This window comes from Oncorhynchus keta, chromosome 31 (genome assembly GCF_023373465.1).
Source record: "Oncorhynchus keta strain PuntledgeMale-10-30-2019 chromosome 31, Oket_V2, whole genome shotgun sequence".
NCBI classification, from domain to species: domain Eukaryota; kingdom Metazoa; phylum Chordata; class Actinopteri; order Salmoniformes; family Salmonidae; genus Oncorhynchus; species Oncorhynchus keta.
In genome coordinates, this window is record NC_068451.1 from 14,419,196 (window position 1) to 14,437,574 (window position 18,379).

The 18,379-nt window shown below is 42.0% G+C and overlaps 1 protein-coding gene and 1 long non-coding RNA gene across 8 annotated transcripts; both read right to left on the reverse strand.

Annotated features, from left to right (window-relative positions):
* Nucleotides 1–317: 317 nt before the first annotated feature.
* Nucleotides 318–8,957, reverse strand: LOC118364518 (uncharacterized). Of its 6 annotated transcripts, none has more exons than XR_008087939.1 (8): nt 5,652–8,957; nt 5,481–5,561; nt 5,296–5,361; nt 4,694–4,772; nt 4,467–4,526; nt 3,891–4,017; nt 3,348–3,437; nt 318–3,247 (listed from the first exon to the last, which is right to left on the reverse strand). It is a non-coding gene; the product is annotated as an uncharacterized LOC118364518 (long non-coding RNA). The 6 variants fall into 6 exon arrangements; XR_004821599.2 differs by having other exon boundaries at nt 4,467–4,772; nt 5,652–5,739; nt 6,837–8,954; XR_008087937.1 differs by having other exon boundaries at nt 4,467–4,772; nt 5,652–5,739; nt 6,610–8,954.
* Nucleotides 8,958–13,646: 4,689 nt separating this feature from the next.
* Nucleotides 13,647–18,326, reverse strand: LOC118364520 (cyclic AMP-responsive element-binding protein 3-like protein 4). 2 transcript variants are annotated; one of them, XM_035746127.2, is made up of 10 exons: nt 18,017–18,326; nt 17,140–17,280; nt 16,693–16,957; nt 16,438–16,580; nt 15,942–16,031; nt 15,620–15,726; nt 15,278–15,346; nt 15,092–15,176; nt 14,913–15,009; nt 13,647–14,821 (listed from the first exon to the last, which is right to left on the reverse strand). In XM_035746127.2, the coding sequence occupies exons 2-10, from the start codon at nt 17,275–17,277 to the stop codon at nt 14,496–14,498; spliced, it is 1,320 nt and encodes a 439-aa protein (XP_035602020.1). In that variant the 5' UTR covers nt 17,278–17,280; nt 18,017–18,326; the 3' UTR covers nt 13,647–14,495. The 2 variants fall into 2 exon arrangements, with proteins under 2 accessions (XP_035602020.1, XP_035602019.1); XM_035746126.2 differs by having other exon boundaries at nt 17,125–17,280; nt 18,017–18,325.
* Nucleotides 18,327–18,379: the final 53 nt, after the last annotated feature.

The following is an 18,379-nucleotide window of genomic DNA, read 5'->3' on the forward strand; positions in this document are numbered from 1 at the left end:
TCCCTGCAGCAGCACAGCACATACACAGTCAGTAGCGGACAAGATAATGTGTGTATTAAATATATATTTTGCTATTCACCATTATAATTTTGACCACGATCATTTGGCTGACCAATAACCGTCATCCAAAATTCCATGACAGTCACAGCCCTAGGCATGCATATATATATACAGTGGGGAGAACAAGTATTTGATAACCTGCAAAATCGGCAGTGTTTCCTACTTACAAAGCATGTAGGTCTGTCATTTTTATCATAGGTACCACTTCAACTGTGAGAGACAGAATCTAAAACAAAAATCCACAAAATCACATTGTATGATTTTTAAGTAATTAATTTGCATTTTATTGCATTGCATAAGTATTTGATCACCTACCAACAAAGAATTCCGGCTCTCACAGACCTGTTCGTTTTTCTTTAAGAAGTCCTCCTGTTCTCCACTCATTACCTGTATTAACTGCACCTGTTTGAACTCGTTACCTGTATAAAAGACACCTGTCCACACACTCAAACAGACTCCAACCTCTCCACAATGGCCAAGACCAGAGAGCTGTGTAAGGACATCAGGGATAAAATTGTAGACCTGCACAAGGCTACAGGACAATAGGCAAGCAGCTTGGTGAGAAGGCAACAACTGTTGGGGCAATTATTAGAAAATGGAAGAAGTTCAAGATGACAGTCAATCACCCTCAGTCTGGGGCTCCATGCAAGATCTCACCTCGTGGGGCATCAATGATCATGAGGAAGGTGAGGGATCAGCCCAGAACTACACGGCAGGACCTGGTCAATGACCTGAAGAGAGCTGGGACCACAGTCTCAAAGAACCATTAGTAACACACTACGCCGTCATCTTACCATGCCTTTCTAAGATCTTCGAAAGCCAAGTTAACAAACAGATTACCGACCATTTCGAATCTCACCATAACTTCTCTGCTATGCAATCTGGTTTCAGAGCTGGTCATGGGTGCACCACAGCCACGCTCAAGGTCCTAAACGATATCTTAACCGCCATAGATAAGAAACATTACTGTGCAGCCGTATTCATTGATCTGGCCAAGGCTTTCGACTCCGTCAATCACCACATCCTCATCGGCAGACTCGACAGCCTTGGTTTCTCAAATTATTGCCACGCCTGGTTCACCAACTACTTCTCTGAGAGTTCAGTGTGTCAAATCGGAGGGTCTGCTGTCCGGACCTCGCAGTCTCTTCTCTGTATATATCAATGAGGTCACTCTTGCTGCTGGTGAGTCTCTGCTCCACCTCTACGCAGACGACACCATTCTGTATACCTCTGGTCCTTCTTTGGACACTGTTAACAACCATCCAGGCAAGCTTCAATGCCATACAACTCTCCTTCCGTGGCCTCCAATTGCTCTTAAATACAAGTAAAACTAAATACATGCTCTTCAACCGATCGCTACCTGCACCTACCCGCCTGTCCAACATCACTACTCTGGACAGCTCTGACTTAGAATACGTGGACAACTACAAATGCCTAGGTGTCTGGTTAGACTGTAAACTCTCCTTCCAGACCCATATCAAACATCTCCAATCCAAAGTTAAATCTAGAATTGGCTTCCTATTTCACAACAAAGCATCCTTCACTCATGCTGCCAAACATACCCTGGTAAAACTGACCATTCTACCAATCCTCGACTTTGGCGATGTCATTTACAAAATAGCCTCCAATACCCTACTCAACAAATTGGATGCAGTCTATCACAGTGCAATCCGTTTTGTCAAAGCCCCATATACTACCTACCATTGCGACCTGTACGCTCTCGTTGGCTGGTCCTCGCTTCATACTCGTCGCCAAACCCACTGGCTCCATGTCATCTACAAGACCCTGCTAGGTAAAGTCCCCCCTTATCTCAGCTCGCTGGTCACAATAGCATCTCCCACCTGTAGCACACGCTCCAGCAGGTATATCTCTCTAGTCACCCCCAAAACCAACACTTATCTCCCTCACTAGCTTAAAGCACCAACTGTCAGAGCAGCTCACAGATTAATGCACCTGTACATAGCCCACCTATAATTTAGCCCAAACAACTACCTTTTTCAATACTGTATTTAATTAATGTATTTATTTTATCCCTGCTGCAGTGTGTGCAAACCTGGTCAAGAACAACAGGAAACGTATCATCTCTGTAATTGCAAACAGAGGTTTCTGTACCAAATATTAAAGTTCTGCTTTTCTGATGTATCAAATACTTATGCATATCTCATGCAATAAAATGCAAATTAATTACTTCAAAATCATACAATGTGATTTTCTGGATTTTTGTTTTAGATTCCGTCTCTCACAGTTGAAGTGTACCTATGATAAAATTACAGACCTCTACATGCTTTGTAAGTAGGAAAACCTGCAAAATCGTCAGTATCAAATACTTGTTCTCCCCACTGTAAGTATTTGATACATCAGAAAAGCAGAACCTAATATTTGGTACAGAAACCTGTTTGCAATTACTGCCTTGTTCAAGATTTTTACCTTGTCAGCTCTGGGATTTGATCTAGCAACCTTTCAGTAACTGGCCCAACACAACCACTAGGCTACCTGCCCAATTAGCAGGAGGGATGGGGGCAACATCTTGCCCTACCCGGTGCTCAAGTTCAGAACGGCTGTCTGTCAAAACCAATATAGAGCTGTGAAGCACAGAGCCAGAGCTCTGATTTCACGTATATAGCATGTTACTGTACAGCGTTCCAATTTATAAGCTTATTAGTGTCCAAATCTGCCATTTTCAAACTGCATACAGGTATGAGTGGACAAATACTGCAAATAAACAACCCATTGAAATGCTAACCATAGTCAAGGTTCGAGAGTAAAACACCAGCATCACTTTTGTTATTTTGACACAAAAGTAGTCTATCCAGCTATGTTTTTTCTCAGAATGGTTGGAACCCTCAGAAGGATGCAAAAGTTTAAACCTCTGCCGTCTGAGGACAAGTACTCCAATACCACAGTTGCAACATTCCATTTGAAGAGGATGTGGTTAGTCAGCTGGAGTATCAACAATAACTACGGCATGTTTTTTCAACATGCCCTCTTTATAGCGTCCATGCCCTCTTTATAGCGTCCATGCCCTCTTTATAGCGTCCATGCCCTCTTTATAGCGTCCATGCCCTCTTTATAGCGTCCATGCCCTCCATTTCTACATCATCCACCTCCAATTCCAACATCTTCTCATCCGCCTTCTCAGAAGGCTTCACTGTCACTCCATCCCACATGGATGTCTCCACCACCAGATCTGACCAGAGAGGACAGAACAGTTAAATGTACGTGGAGGAGAAAGTTCAATCACGAATAAAAGTGCTGTAAATGCCTCGTGTTCAGGTGAGTTGACTTACGGCTAGCGTCTCCATCCAGACCCAGAAACTTCATGTAGCCGCCATGAGACAGCAACCTCACCAGGGTCTGAGCAGTGAGGCACACCATGTCTTGGATAGAGCAAATATTATGTCAGCATCTTGGTATAATGTGGAGAACACACTGAAAATGTATTGTTTGATACCTTAGTATTACAAATTAGGCCACGACTACTGTCTTGCAGACTACAGTTTAGACCAGCAAATAAACCAGAAATCAAACAATAATTCAAGATTGTGTTCAGAAAGTGCAGGTTTACACTCTTACAAGATAGGATAAGAGACGGGCTGGCGGGTATCATAGTGCTTTAGAGTGCTGAGCCAGTAACCGAAAGGTTGCTGGTTTGAATCCCAGAGCCGACTAGGTGAAAAATCTGTGGATGTGCCCCTGAGCAAGGCACTCAACCCTAATTGCTCCTGTTAAATCGCTCTGGATAAGATGACAAAAAAATGTAAATGTAATGGAGAGGCCGGCAGGTTGCTCCAGTTTCATGACAGTGAATACACGGTAGTGTCCATTCTCACCAGGGTCTGCGATCCCAGCTGAACCAGGCAAGAAAAGCCCTGATGACAGCATCTCCAGGCTCCGTCTGAAGGTCACATTGAGGGCTTGTGGCTGTCTGCTGGGGTTGTTCATGACCGCAAAGTGACCCTGGACAGAGAGACAGAGAGAGACAGAGACAGAGAGAGAGAGAGAGAAACAGATCATTTTCACCACAGAAAAACAGACTAAGCTGGCTGGCAGGCAGCATCTTGTGCCAGTACGCATATATATAGTACACATAAGGCCATTTCTTCGGCCTTGTAAAGTGCAGTTTGCTTGGGTAATGAATGACACCCAGAGACTCTTGAGTGCGTATTCAACTGCTAAGCAAATCAAAACCTCTCCTCCAAATGAAGCTTGTCAGGAGCAGGCCCACTACATGAGGTCCAGGAAATCCACATTTTATGCCCACACTAAAGTCTAATGAGGACACTCTTCAGGTTCAACACGCAAACTCGCCAACAAAGACAACCAGTTTGCTAAAATAGGGTCAGGGCAGACATACAACATAAAATCAATAAATTGAGTGTATGCAGACAGCTGTGCATGGGGCTTACCAGTAAGTCCAACATCCAGGGGGTAAGGGGTTCAAACCCTGGGAAGCGGGTCCTCAGGTCCTTCAGCAAACGGACCAGACCCCCCCCACCCACACACACACTCAGACAAATTGACATGTTTGGATAGGTACATTTAACATCAACAATATTTAATTCCAAAATTGACCGTAAAAAAATAAACTACTGATGAAGCCATAGGTGGGTGTGTGTTCGCAGGGGCAGCTCACGTGGAGTGGGAGGCATTTTCTTCAAACAAGCGAGCGTGGCGAACGGCAGCCAGGGAGTTCTGCAAGAGCTTCATATCGACTGTGGAGAAGGGAGGCAGACAAAATCACTCAATATATCTGGCTAAACCTGCCTGACATGGATGTTTTAGTCCCTCACGTCAGCTATAATAGCAATACTTCAGCAACTGGCTTCTTTGATCAGAGGGTACAGACAGTAGAGGTGAAAGGTTAATAGCTAAACCATCCCCATATCTCTGGCTGCCTCCATCCACCCTTCATCCTTCCATTCATTGTAAGAGTGTGACTGTTAAATCCTCGCTAAACTACTGTGCACATCAGGCTCTAGCTTGCGCATGTTGTGGGGCACGGTGGCAATGAGGATCTTCACGGTGGCGTCGGCTAAACTGATCTCAAAGCCTGTCTCATTAGGCAGCATGGAGAGCACTGGGGAAACATATTCAAACACATACGGTAGATTACCAATGTCATAATCTCGGAAATCCAGACCTAAAATTGTGCGTAATTGCGTCAGATACTTGATTAGTTTCTGAGAGGAGATGAGGGGAGATGATGATAATGTAAAGAAAAGTGATGTGCATTACCTTCCAAAGGGTCCTGTGTGCGTAGGGTCTCCACCACCTTGGTTCCCAGAGCGGTCACCGTCTCCACTGGGAGAAACAGACATATTAGTGGTCAGTTTTGACTGTGTTCCATCCACTACCCCATTTCCTCAGAGTAGTATTATCAAGTAATAGGGACATATAAATGCATTTAGGTAAAAACTTACCAGAAGGCAATGTCTTCAGAATGACAGCAAGGTCTGCAACATTTGTGTCCTGTTGTCCACCGATCTCATTTCCTCAATTTCCTAGAGTTAGAAAAGTATGAAAACAACATCATATTCAACAACTCACTTGTTTGAAATTCCCATATCCCTGCATTTGAGGATTCACCAAACCATTTCTCTGTTGAGATCAAATCTGACACTGTAGTACGACGTTGTCAATGACGTTGGTGATTTTGATTACCAGTGACAAGATGGATGGCTAGAAGAGAGAGAGAGAGAAAAGGTTTTTAAACTACTGTCTGATGGCAGTTCTAATGTCCTAGATTAATTGGTGTCATCCTGGATACTGATTCAAAATGGGTTAAGAAACACGCGTCTATGAAGCACACAGCTGGAGTGAAGTAACACATCGGGCACCACTAAACTATGGAGTAGGCTGCCACCAAGTGTCGGAAATCAAACTGCCAAAAACACACAACTTCTTGAGCACTTGAAATCCACAACAGTTCTTGCCCGTAAACATTGCAGACACATGCCAGATCTTACAACAATTAGGTATTTGTAATGGGAAATTATAGTAAATATTTTCCTGTATTTGAGTTACTGTGGATATGGATTGATGGGCAATAAACATTTATTTGTATTTATTTAACTAAGCAAGACAGTTATGAACAAATTCTTAACACAATTACAGCCTACCAAATGGCCTCCTGCGGGGACAGGAGCTGGGATAAAAATATGACAAAACACATCACGACAAGAGACAACACTACATAAAGAGAGACCTAAGACAACATAGCATGGCAGCAACACAGCATGGTAGCAACAACACGGTAGAAGCACAACACGGCAGAAGCACAAAACAGGGTAAATATTATTGGGCAGACAACAGCACAAAGGGCAAGAAGGCAGACTACAAATACATCACACAAAGCAGCCACAACTGTCAGTAAGAGCGTCCATGATGAGTCTTTGAATGAAGTGATTGAGATAAAACTGTCCAGTTTAAGTGTTTGTTGCACCTCTTCAAAGGGGGAGACACTCTAGACCCAAACTGTTATAGACATATATCTATCCTACCCTGCCTTTCTAAGGTCTCCGAAAGCCAAGTCAACAAACAGATACCGACCATTTCGAATCCCACCGTACGTTCTCCGATATGCAATCTGGTTTCATAAGGTGAATGCACCAATTTGTAAGTCGCTCTGGATAAGAGCGTCTGCTAAATGACTTAAATGTAATGTAATGTAATGTTTCAGAGCTGGTCATGGGTGCACCTCAGCCACGCTTAAAGTCCTAAACGATATCATAACCGCCATCGATAAGAGACAATACTGTGCAGCCGTATTTATCGACCTGGCCAAGGCTTTCGACTCTGTCAATCACCACATTCTTATTGGCAGACAACAGCCTTGAGTGTTGAGGATGATTGCCTCGCCTGGTGTCTTGTTTTGCACGCTTTGTACAAAATAATAAAATGCAGTACTACAGGATATTTCTAAACGTAGCTCTTTATTAGCTAGCTATAACTTCCATGTTCACGTATCTCCAACCATGATCAACTGACCATGACCTAACCATCTGGGTGGTCTTAACCAATCATAGCACAGTATGATACGGCGGGAAAATGCATCCAATTATAATTCAGTATGTTGACACATGAATATTACATCCCCCTTCTTTTAAAACAAAATGTTTACATATTCTAAGCGTTTCTTTTGAATACATGCTCTGCAGTTTGAACTCAAGGTAAGTAACCATTTATATTGCATACTACACCAACATAGACTCTGAAACAATGATCCAACGAACAAGGGATTCTCAGCAACTCAGCTTTCACAGAAGAAATGACATCTTAACATTTCAAACAAATACAATACCAAAGCATTTCAAGTGAACTTTCTATAACAATTTACAGTCTGGAACTATTTTAGGACAGCGATCCGCCGACACCCATTGACATTTCACAGGTCTGAGACAGACCTGGGCTTGACCTCTCTTCCTGACCTTCTGCGATATGATGCTGAGCATGCTTCTGTGTCAGTCAACAGCTCTTGTGGTGTTGCAGGTAATGGTGTATGTTGTGCTGTGTGTGTTTAGTCCACCACGTTCTCTTTCAGGGGAACAGTTAATCTCATCAGTGTATTGTTTTTTATGTTCAGTAGATGACTACGATTTTGGCGGTACACTGCTCCTTCTGCGGTGCGGACGTGATATGAACGTTCAGTGTCAGCTGGCTGGATGACGACTGCTGGCTTCCAGAGGCCATGCTCCTTGATTCTAACTGACTCTCCGTCGATCAGTGGTGGCAGTGGTCTAGCTGACCTGTCGTAGTATCGCTTTTGTTGCTGTTGTCTCGGTGCACGTTTTTCATGCATTTCCTTGTAGCTGCTGGTTAGTGCTGGGAAGGATTGAGCTAAGTCTACGGCTCATCAACAGCTGGGCTGGTGATTTGAAGATGTCAACTGGAGTGTTGCGGTATTCAAGGAGACTGATGTAGGGGTCTCTCTTGTCTGCTTTTGCTTTGTCCATGAGTGAATTTGCAATCTGCACAGATTTTTCAGCAAATCCATTACTTTGACAGTAATGTGGGCTTGTGGTGACATGTGTAAACTCCCATGCTTTTGTGAAAGATTCAAACTCATTTGATTTGTAACAGGGCCCATTGTCAGATATTAAAGTCTCAACAATACCATGCCTGGCAAAGGCTGCTTTTAGCTTGTGTATCACAGCTGCAGATGTGGTGCTGTGAAGCTTGTCGCTGTAGTAGTCCACTGTTACGATGTAGTCCTCGTTGTTCCAGGTGAACAGAACGGTTGCCACGACCTGCCAGGGTCTGTCTGGGATACAGTGAGGTAACATTGGCTCTTTGGTGTTTGAGGGGCGTCGTTCAAGACATATGGCGCATTTACCAACAATGTCCTCTATTTGTTTGCACATGCCGGGTCAAAACAAAATGTCCCGTGCGCTCTGTTTGCACTTTTCCATGCCCGTGTGTCCAGCATGGATCTTTGTCAAAATCTCTTCTCTGAGACTGGTAGGAATAATGATTTTCTCTCCTTTGAAAATTATTCCATTGATCTGTTCATCACGATGGTTCCAGAATTCTGAGACGCTCTGAGGGCATTTTCACCTCTCCTCAGGCCATCCATCCTGTATGACTTTACTCACATGTGCGAGTTGTGAGTCCTTTTCTGTTTCTGCTTGGATCTCCTTCAGTTTTGTGTCACTAACTGGTAAGTTGCTGTACAGTGTGCACTTGCATGTCCATGCCTTCACTGAGGCTGCTGTCTTTATAGGTAAGAAACTTCCTGGAGAGTGTCTTCGTACACTTCGTCGAGCGTGGTTAGTGTTCATCTTATTTAATAATAATCAAAACTGAACACTGAATAACAACCGAAACAGTTCTGTCTGGTGCAGACACACAACGACTGAAAATAATCACCCACAAAACACAAAGGAAAACAGGCTACCTAAATATGGTTCTCAATCAGGGACAACGATTGACAGCTGCCTCTGATTTCAGGTCAAACACAGAAATAGAAAATCATAGACAAACTAACATAGACAACCTCCCAACTCACGCCCTGACCATACAAAAACAAAAGACAAAACAAAGGAACTAAGGTCAGAACGTGACACTCTCACTGTTCAAATAAACCTACCATTAAAATTATAGACTGATCATTTCTTTGTCAGTGGGCAAACGCACAAAATCAGCAGGGGATCAAATACTTTTTTCCCTCACTGTACATCAATGATGTCTCTCTAGCTGCTGGTGATTTTCTGATCCACCTCTATGCAGACGACACCATTCGGTATACATCTGGCCCATCTTTGGACACAGTTTTAACTAACCTCCAGACGAGCATCAATGCCATACAACTCTTCTTCCGTGGCCTCCAACTGCTCTTAAATGCAAGTAAAACTAAGTGCATGCTCTTCAACCGATCACTGCCCCCACCTACACGCCCATCCAGCATCACGACTTAGAATATGTGGACAACTACAAATACCTAGGTGTATGGCCAGACTGTAAACTCTCCTTCCAGACTCAGATTTAGCATCTCCAATCCAAAATTAAATCTAGAATCGGCTTCCTATTTCGCAACAAAGCATCCTTCACTCATGCAGCCAAACATACCCTCGTGAAACTGACCATCCTGCCGATCCTCGACTTCGGTGATGTCCTTTATAAAATAGCCTCCAACACTCTACTCAACAAATTGGAGGAAGTTTATCACGGTGCCATCCGTTTTGTCAGCAAAGCCTCATATATTACCCTCCACTGCAACCTGTACACTGTCGTTGGCTGGCCATCGCTTCATACTCGTCGCCAAACCCACTGGCTCCAGGTAATCTACATGTCTCTGCTAGGTAAAGCCCCGTCTTATTTCAGCTCACTGGTCACCATAGCAGCACCCACCTGTAGCACGCGCTCCAGCAGGTATATCTCACTGGTCACCCCAAAAGCCAATTCCTCCTTTGGCCGCCTCTCCTTCCAGTTCTCTGCTGCCAATGATTGGAACAAACTGCAAAAATCTCTGAAGCTGGAGACTCCTACCTCCCTCACTAGCTTTAAGCACCAACTGTCAGAGCAGCTCACAGATCACTGCACATAGCTCATCTGTAATTAGCCCATCCAATCTACTTCACTCCCATACTGTATTTATTTATTTATCTTGCTCCTTTGCACCCCAGTACCTCTACTTGCACATTCATCTTCTGTACATCCTATCATTCCAGTGTTTAATTGCTGTATTGTAATTACTTCACCACCATGGCCTATTTATTTGTATTTTTTAATATATTTTTTTACCTTTATTTAACTAGGCAAGTCAGTTAAGAACAAATTCTTATTTTCAATGACGGCCTAGGAACAGTGGGTTAACTGCCTGTTCAGGGGCAGAACGACAGATTTGTACCTTGTCAGGTCAGGGGTTTGAACTTGCAACCTTCCAGTTACTAGTCCAACGCTCTAACCACCCTGCCTACCCTGCCTTACCTCTCTTATCCTACCTCATTTGTACATGCTGTAAATAGATTTTTCTACTGTATTTTTGATTGTATGTTTGTTTTATTCAATGTGTAACTCTTGTGTTGTTGTATGTGTCGAACTGCTTTGCTTTATATTGGCCAGGTCGCAGTTGCAAATGAGAACTTGTTCTCAACTAGCCTACCTGGTTAAATAAAGGTGAAAAAAAATCTCCCCTCGACACTCCATCTGATTCAAACAGAACATCCAGTTCCACCATCTTCTCACTTGTGTTTTCCTGTTGACAGCGGCTTCTTCTTCTTTGGATTTTGATGGCAGACTACATCCTATAAGGTGTACAGAAAGTACATGGGGGAATATAAATATATCTAAATAACACACAAAGGATAATTGGGCTAGGGGGTACAATATCACATTACACAAGGACCTGATGGGACATACATACACTTAATTCTAACAGATTTTTTGTTAGTAGAGTGTTTAATTGTCTTAAAATACAGTTCAATTTATTTTTGTAAGGTAAGAAAATGTGGTGTTTTGTTTGTAAATGTACATTTGCGAGTAGAAATTTGGCCAAAAGTATAATGAAATTAATTACATAAAATTGTTTCAACTTATTTCTATCGTAGGTAAACAATCCAAGCAGTACATCTCTCCACAATAGTGTAAAATATTCATAAATGTGTTCAATTATAAATCTAATGATGTCTTGCCACAGTTTCCTTACATGAATACAATGCCAAAAAGATGCAACACCGTTTCTGGATGGTCATTACAAAAGGTACAATTTGAGATGATGATATTTATGAATAATTTTAAACAAAACTTCTTTAATTTTGTTAACGTGTAGGTATGTGTATGGCAACATCCAAACTTTTTCCAACAGATACTATCAACAAAACCGTTCCAATAAGGCATGACATAAGGTCAACAATCCTGCTGACACAAGATTCGTATCACTCTGTTGCTGAATGGACCAAAAGAGAAACAAATACTAGTTGGCTCACCAATAAGATATTTATTATTTCGGAACCAATATTCTAAAAACAAATCATTATTTTTATACAATATATCCCGATTATTCCATATATAATATCTGTGTGGAGAAAATTTATGCTTATAAATTTAGGACCATGACAAGAAAACCTGCCGATGAAAAGCAGAGTTTCACTGGAACTTTGTCAATATTATAATTGCAAACCAACATGAAGTTAAGGCCACCAAAAGTAGAGAAGACATGATGAGGAATAAAATTCCACATAGAAGTGGGTCTTCTTAGGAATTGTTCTTTCCAATTGAACTTAAAAGTATTATTTAGGGTGGTAAAGTCCAGAAAATTCATTCCACCATACTCATAAGTGTTCATTACAACAGTTTAACAGTTTTCCTAATGTATTGGGTATGGTTTCTCCACAGAAAGTTGAAAAGCATCTGCTCTATCTCTTTGCTTATTTTACCATCAAGAGATAAAGATAGAGCGCCATATGTTAGCCTAGAGATACTTTAATGAAATGGGTAGACCAAGGCGCAGCGTGATTTGGGTTCATCATAATTTATTAGAATGTGAACCAGCAACAAAAACAATAAAGAGGATAAAACAAACAAACGAATGTACAGCCTTGTAAGGGCTCAAAAGCAACAATGGGAAATGGCTACCTAAATATGATCCCCAATCAGAGACAATAAACAGCTGCCTCTGATTGGGGACCATATCAGGCCACCATAGAAATACAATTCCCCGAGATAACCCACCCTAAATCACACCTGACCCAACCAACATAGAGAATAAACCGCTCTCTATGGTCAGAGTGTGACAGATACCTTCAGGCTTAGTTAGGACTCTTCCTTTTAAAGTCACTCTGTAGCCATTGATTTAGCTTCTTCTGTGGTTTTTTAATAAGAGGGTTAAAATTTAGTAAGCCTCTAGACTTCTGATCCTTAGTAATGGTTATGCCTAAATATGTAAGTTCTTCTTTCACTGGAATACCATTATATGAAGGTGTCACAATCTTTGACAGCCATGAGTTCACGTGTATTCATGATAAGATATAAACCAGGCGCTTTGGAAAAGGATAGTATCACATTGATCGATATGGGAATTTGGTTAGCGTCTTTCAGAAAAAGTGTAGTATTGCCAGCCAGCTGGCTTTTAATAATTTCTTTACCAGCTATGGAAATACCTTGTACAGGACTATTAGTTAAAGAATTTGTAAGAAGTTGGGTGATTAATAAAAACAGATACGGAGAGATAGGACAACCTTGCCTAATTCCTTTCTTTAACTCAAATCTAGGTGAGGTGCCATGTTTCCGTTTGACAGAGCTGTTACCATTTCTATAGAGAGTCTTAATAGCCGTACAGAAACAATCCCCAAAGACAAATTTCTCAAGGGAGTGGAAGAGGAACTGATGGTCTACTGTGTCTAATGCTTTATAAAAATCAAAAAATAATATGAAGCTATCCTCGGTTATTAGGTCTGAGTAGTCAAGTGTGTCTAATACTAGGCTGATTTTGTTAGAAATATGACTGTTCTTCATAAAGCCAGACCGTGTTTCATCAATGATTGCATCCAGGACTTATTTAATTATTTTTGCAAGTAGTAAAGCTTATATCTTAAAGTCATTATTGAGAAGTCAAATTGGACGCCAGTTATCGATGAGCAGCATTTCTTTTTTAGGCTTAGGTATCAGTGTTATTAACCTCTGGCTCATTGTAGGAGGGAGAACATTGTTTTTAATACTCGTTAAAAAGACTTCAAGTAGGAAGGGAGCTACTTGTTCAGAAAATAATTTGTCAAATTCTGATGTAATTCCATCAACATCTGGGGATTTATTGTTCTTTCGATGTTTGAAAGCTCCAGTCTTTTTCAAGCTTTTGATAACCACAGTGTTTGCGCCTACCATTGTCTCAATGGCGTCAGACCTGGAGTTGATGAGTAAGGAGAGGGTAGCCACGATGTCAGAGTCCATGTTTGTTTTTTTGGAGGGTGGAGGTTTGCACGGAGTAACCGGTAAAGAGGGGAACTCGTCATCTTCAGCAGCATTCAAAAGCATGAGATTATCCTTAGGGCAAGCATAGTTATGGCAGTTGTCAATACATGTTTTAATGGATTTCTTCAATGCTCTGAATACTCACACTTCAGGTAGGCTATATAATTACGATAAAGCAAAACCAGTATTGTTCCCATTTAATAAATATAAAAAGTAAAGTAAAGCACATAAAATAGGACACCAGCAACCACTAAAATTAGGATAGCAAGTTCTGTGAAGAGTATACATTTGGACCACAATTCCATGCTTAAGATAAGGACATGTTTGGATTGTACACACTGTTTACCTCTTAACTGAATGAGGGCCAAAGGACATTTTTAAGTGCACGGAAAAGACATGACAGTTTGCTTACAGTGCCAAATGAGTCTCTCAGCATTCAGTTATGGGAGCTGCAAACTACATTAAGCACAGTTGCCAGTCAGAAACTAGCTAGGCAGTTTCACAAACAGTTTGCACACGAGTAGTTAGTTAGTCCAAAACATAATCCATCGGTGTAGGCTCACTTTCAAGGAGTGTGTGTGTGGTGTACACTAAGACTTGCTTAAAGAATGCTTAGCCAAAACAATATATTCATATCTGTGGTGTTTTTGAGGCTACAATCTAACAACCTTCATCCTTCCCACAGGATGTACTAACTAACTCCTCGGAGTTCAAAGTTAGAAATGTACTGAAATCTTTATCATACAAACATTAAGTGGTGCTTAAATAGAAAAGTCAAAACAGTCAAAAATGTTTAACCCATTTTGAGGACCATTCCACCGAATCCCAGATTAAACTTTGTTTGCACCACAGCACCAAAAAAGAGTAAGGCAATGGTTAGGCATTGAAGGCACCCATAGGGGTCTTGTTGAAAACCAATGTGGTAATGGGGCAGCATATTGGACTTGTCCTTTGTTCATAATGAATTCAAGGAGCTTTGAAGAGCTCTATAAAGCAAATGGAATGTAGTCAAACTAGTTCATCAACAATGTCTACATCTCATCAGTGTGGGCTGGTTTGGTGGGGTCAAGGCTTGCACTCCCTTTTCCTGTTATTGACACCAAGGCCAGAGGTTCAGTCTGCCCTTCATCCAGAGTCGAGCTGTTCCCTGGTTGGCTCTCCTCCAGGGCCACATCCTCAATGTCGGTGATTATGGGACTTTCTATTGGTTGCTTTAGTATTATGGAAGCATCCGGGGGATCTGATTGGCTGAGGTCACGGGAAACGGGTAGGGAATCGGGCTGAATGATACGGTTGTCCACATCCTCAGCAGCTTGCAAGGATGAAGCAGGATCTGTGAGGATGCTTCTGGAGATAACTGAAATGGTAAAGAAGAGGGAAGGCTATTTAACTTTCAACGCTTTCAGAAGAAAAATGATCGATTATTAATTCCTAAATGGATATCTAACCTCCTTTTGGTGTATAGTCCTCTTCTATGGATGAGGCGCCCCAGTGGAAGGGGCTGTAACTTGGGAAGATGATGAGGCCCAGAGAGAAGAGGATAATCTAATGGGAAACAACAGACGCACGTTCAATTCACTTTTTTTTAAGATCACCCTGAAAGTACACAAAGGCATGGAGGTCTCACCATGACGCAGGTGCTGGTCTGTGCTGCTTTAGTGACCGTCTGCTTGATCAGTGACTGTAGTCTGCGCAGCTGAGCCAGGAGAGACCTGTGCATGGAGATATTATAAAAACACCAGAACTAACAAGACACAAACATCTTCATTGAGCATCATCAGTGCAAAAAGGTGATGTTAGCCAATTAACTTACATGTTGTGTTTCTCCAGCTGTTCCACGGTCCTCTGCAGCTCTTTGTTTTGCACTGAGCAAGCTGCTGCCCTGAGACACAGAAAATACCTAGGGTCACTGACAGAAAAGTATTCCTACTGTCCGACAGTGTCACACCATTGGGGAGAGTCAACAATAACTCAGTGGCAGAATAGAACAGAAGGACCCATTGTCAGGACTTCCTACTGCACATGCCTCACTGTTGTAACACAAATGAAAATGCTAAGGAAATGCAAGTGACTTGTTTATAGAGAATATTATCCACCATGTGACTACAAAGTGGGTCCAATTTTCATGGAGCCTAATTGAAGCCTCAGGCCTCACCTGCTCTCAAGCCCATCCACATAGTCCTTCTTCCTGCGACGGCTGTCTTGGGCTGACTGTTTGTTGCGTATTTTGCGTCTCACTTTTTTCAGAATCCGTTCCTCAGCCTAGAAGGGAATTGAGTCCAGTACATTTAGATGCAATTAAACTCAGAGATAAACCATTTCAGTCAATTTCAGTCAAATCATATAAAATATACAGCAAAGTCATTTGTTATGTCAAAGTTGTTATGCAAAAGTAATGTAATCCAAGTGCAAGCAGGGAAGTAATGGATTTGGGGTACATAGAATAGTGTACCATCTACTGTGCGTGTGTGTCTGACCTTGGTGAGGGGCAGGTTGTTGGGCAGAGATATCCCCTCTTGGTTCAGCAGTTTCTGCTCCTCCTCAGTCAGTGTGAGGTCAGGGTAAAGCTGATCAGGAGAAGAGGATATTGTGTTTATAATCCTCACCGCCATAATCCCATAGAGAGACACTTGAACAACCACCGGGGTCTCAGACTAACAATCCCCCTCCCCCACTATCTTCTTATTGTGCCTATTTATCCATTCATTAGGGATTGAGGCCTATGGATTTCACCACATCTTTACAATAAATTTGCAGGCCTCGTGTATAAATCAGCGGGAAAGATTGTCACTATGTAATTACATCTAATTAGATGGTAAAAACATTCCCTATTCATTTGGGATTGAGCCCTGCAGCTTTGTCCTAATGCATACGGCGGGATCTTCACAACAGATGCCATTGAATATGGACTTATCTTGGTGAAAATATCAAAAACTCTTATTTTGGAGTCAACTTGCCCCTTTTAAGTCTCACCAGCGGGCTGTCTGGACTGGTGGGGCCTGAGGTGGTACCAGAGTGGGTAGAAAGATGACCATGGTCAAATCTACCAGCGGATACTAGGGGTAACTCGTTGACGATACAGGACTCCGAGATCAACATCTGAGAACTCCAATCATCTGTATCAGAAGACATAGGAAAAGAGAGTAAACTCCCACCCAACACACATGGACTCACACACACAGATGTGTGTGCGCTAGCGTACACACACACACACACACACACACTCACCCAGTTCTATGGAAATGACATCAACACTATGCTGCTCTGGCTCCGTCTTGATGTTGGCCAGGGTGCTGATGTCATAGACCACCTGATAGATAGTTGTGGGGACCTGAGAGGGGTCCACCGTGGCAGTTAGGGGGCTCCTGGAGCAGGGTTCCTCAGAGATGCCACTGTCGCTCTCTGAGGAGGTCTCCACTGGGTCTCTGGTAGGGAAGACGTCATTTGGATTGATGGCATAAAGCACATCCTCTGGCTCGCTGTCGTTTAGACCCTGTAACATATGGAGAGGAATTAGGTAATACTTTAAGCAAATGGGTATAATACATTATTACATGTTAATAATGTTTTAATAAATAAAGTTGAGTAAATATTGCCCCTGGTCTTTACAACTTGGCTCACTATATTGTACAACTAGTCATAATGGGAAACCATCCGCACACTTTGGGGGTCTACCGTGCATTCATCCAGGGGTTTTTCAGAGCCAGCATAGACAACATCAGAGCAAGAAAATGGCCCTTCCAGTTCCCAACTCTCCTCTGTCATACTGTCCTCTTTGTGACAGAAAAACAGCTCTCCATTCTCTATATCCATGTCCTAGAAGAAACAAAACAGCAGATAGAAGTATTACAAAATATTGATCAATTCAGTTCACTTTTGTGTACTTCTCTTATTGCACTGTCAATCTTACACCTCTTTGTTATTAAAGTGTTTGAAACTCATATCTATGTTGTTGTAAGTGGAGATTTATAAAGCATGAAGAAGGTGTGGCAACTGCTCAGAGAGCTGTTAAAGGGTGGAGCTATATCTATTATTACTGTTTGATCAGTGGGAGTCCTTTCGCAAGAGGATATCAGCATCCTGGTGCACGCACGCACGCACAAACACACACAGTTGTATTAAAAACTGATAGGCTTTCTCAATAGCAATTGTACCCCCTCATAAAATCTGTTACCCTTTTTTGGCCTCATATTTAACATGTAGGCCTACTAGTTAGGCTAGCAGAAATAATAATATCACGTGACCCACACCAGCAGTCTTTAATAAACTATAGTCTGTCTATACGTATGTTTTCTATATCGTAGGCTATTGCCTGAATATTTCAGCCAAGTGTTCAGATAATGATCTCACGCTATTAAATGCCGGAACCTAAATAAAGTTTATCCATTAAAATTCAATATTCGCAAACGAATGCCTTCTTGGTTCGTATTAGATGTTGAGTTTGACACGACACCTCGGTCATGTATAGGATTCCGTTCCCTGTCAAGCAGGATAAACAAGTGTTACATTGTACTCTCCCAACTATAGCTTCATGACACCACAAACAACTTACTTGTCTGCTGCTGTTTTCAGAAGCGATGATTCTTCCGAATATAGTATATATATATATAGGTCTACTTCAAGAGCATTACAACAATAGAAGGCCCAACGTGAGTAGAAAAATGCAGACGAGTAGTGTTTAAAGATCAACCAGTGGAAGACGCATTTCTCCCAAAAATCCAGCTGGCAATTCGCATGTCAATCATCCCGGAGGGCGAATAACCACACTGACACGGCGGATGTGCGTCGCCTGTACGCAACAGTTGGCTCTAAAATCTCTAACTAATAGAGTATGTGGATTTCTCTCTGTGTCTTACTTATTCCATAATGCAAAAACATGTCCCTTTCACAAATCAGTACATTTACACCAACGTTG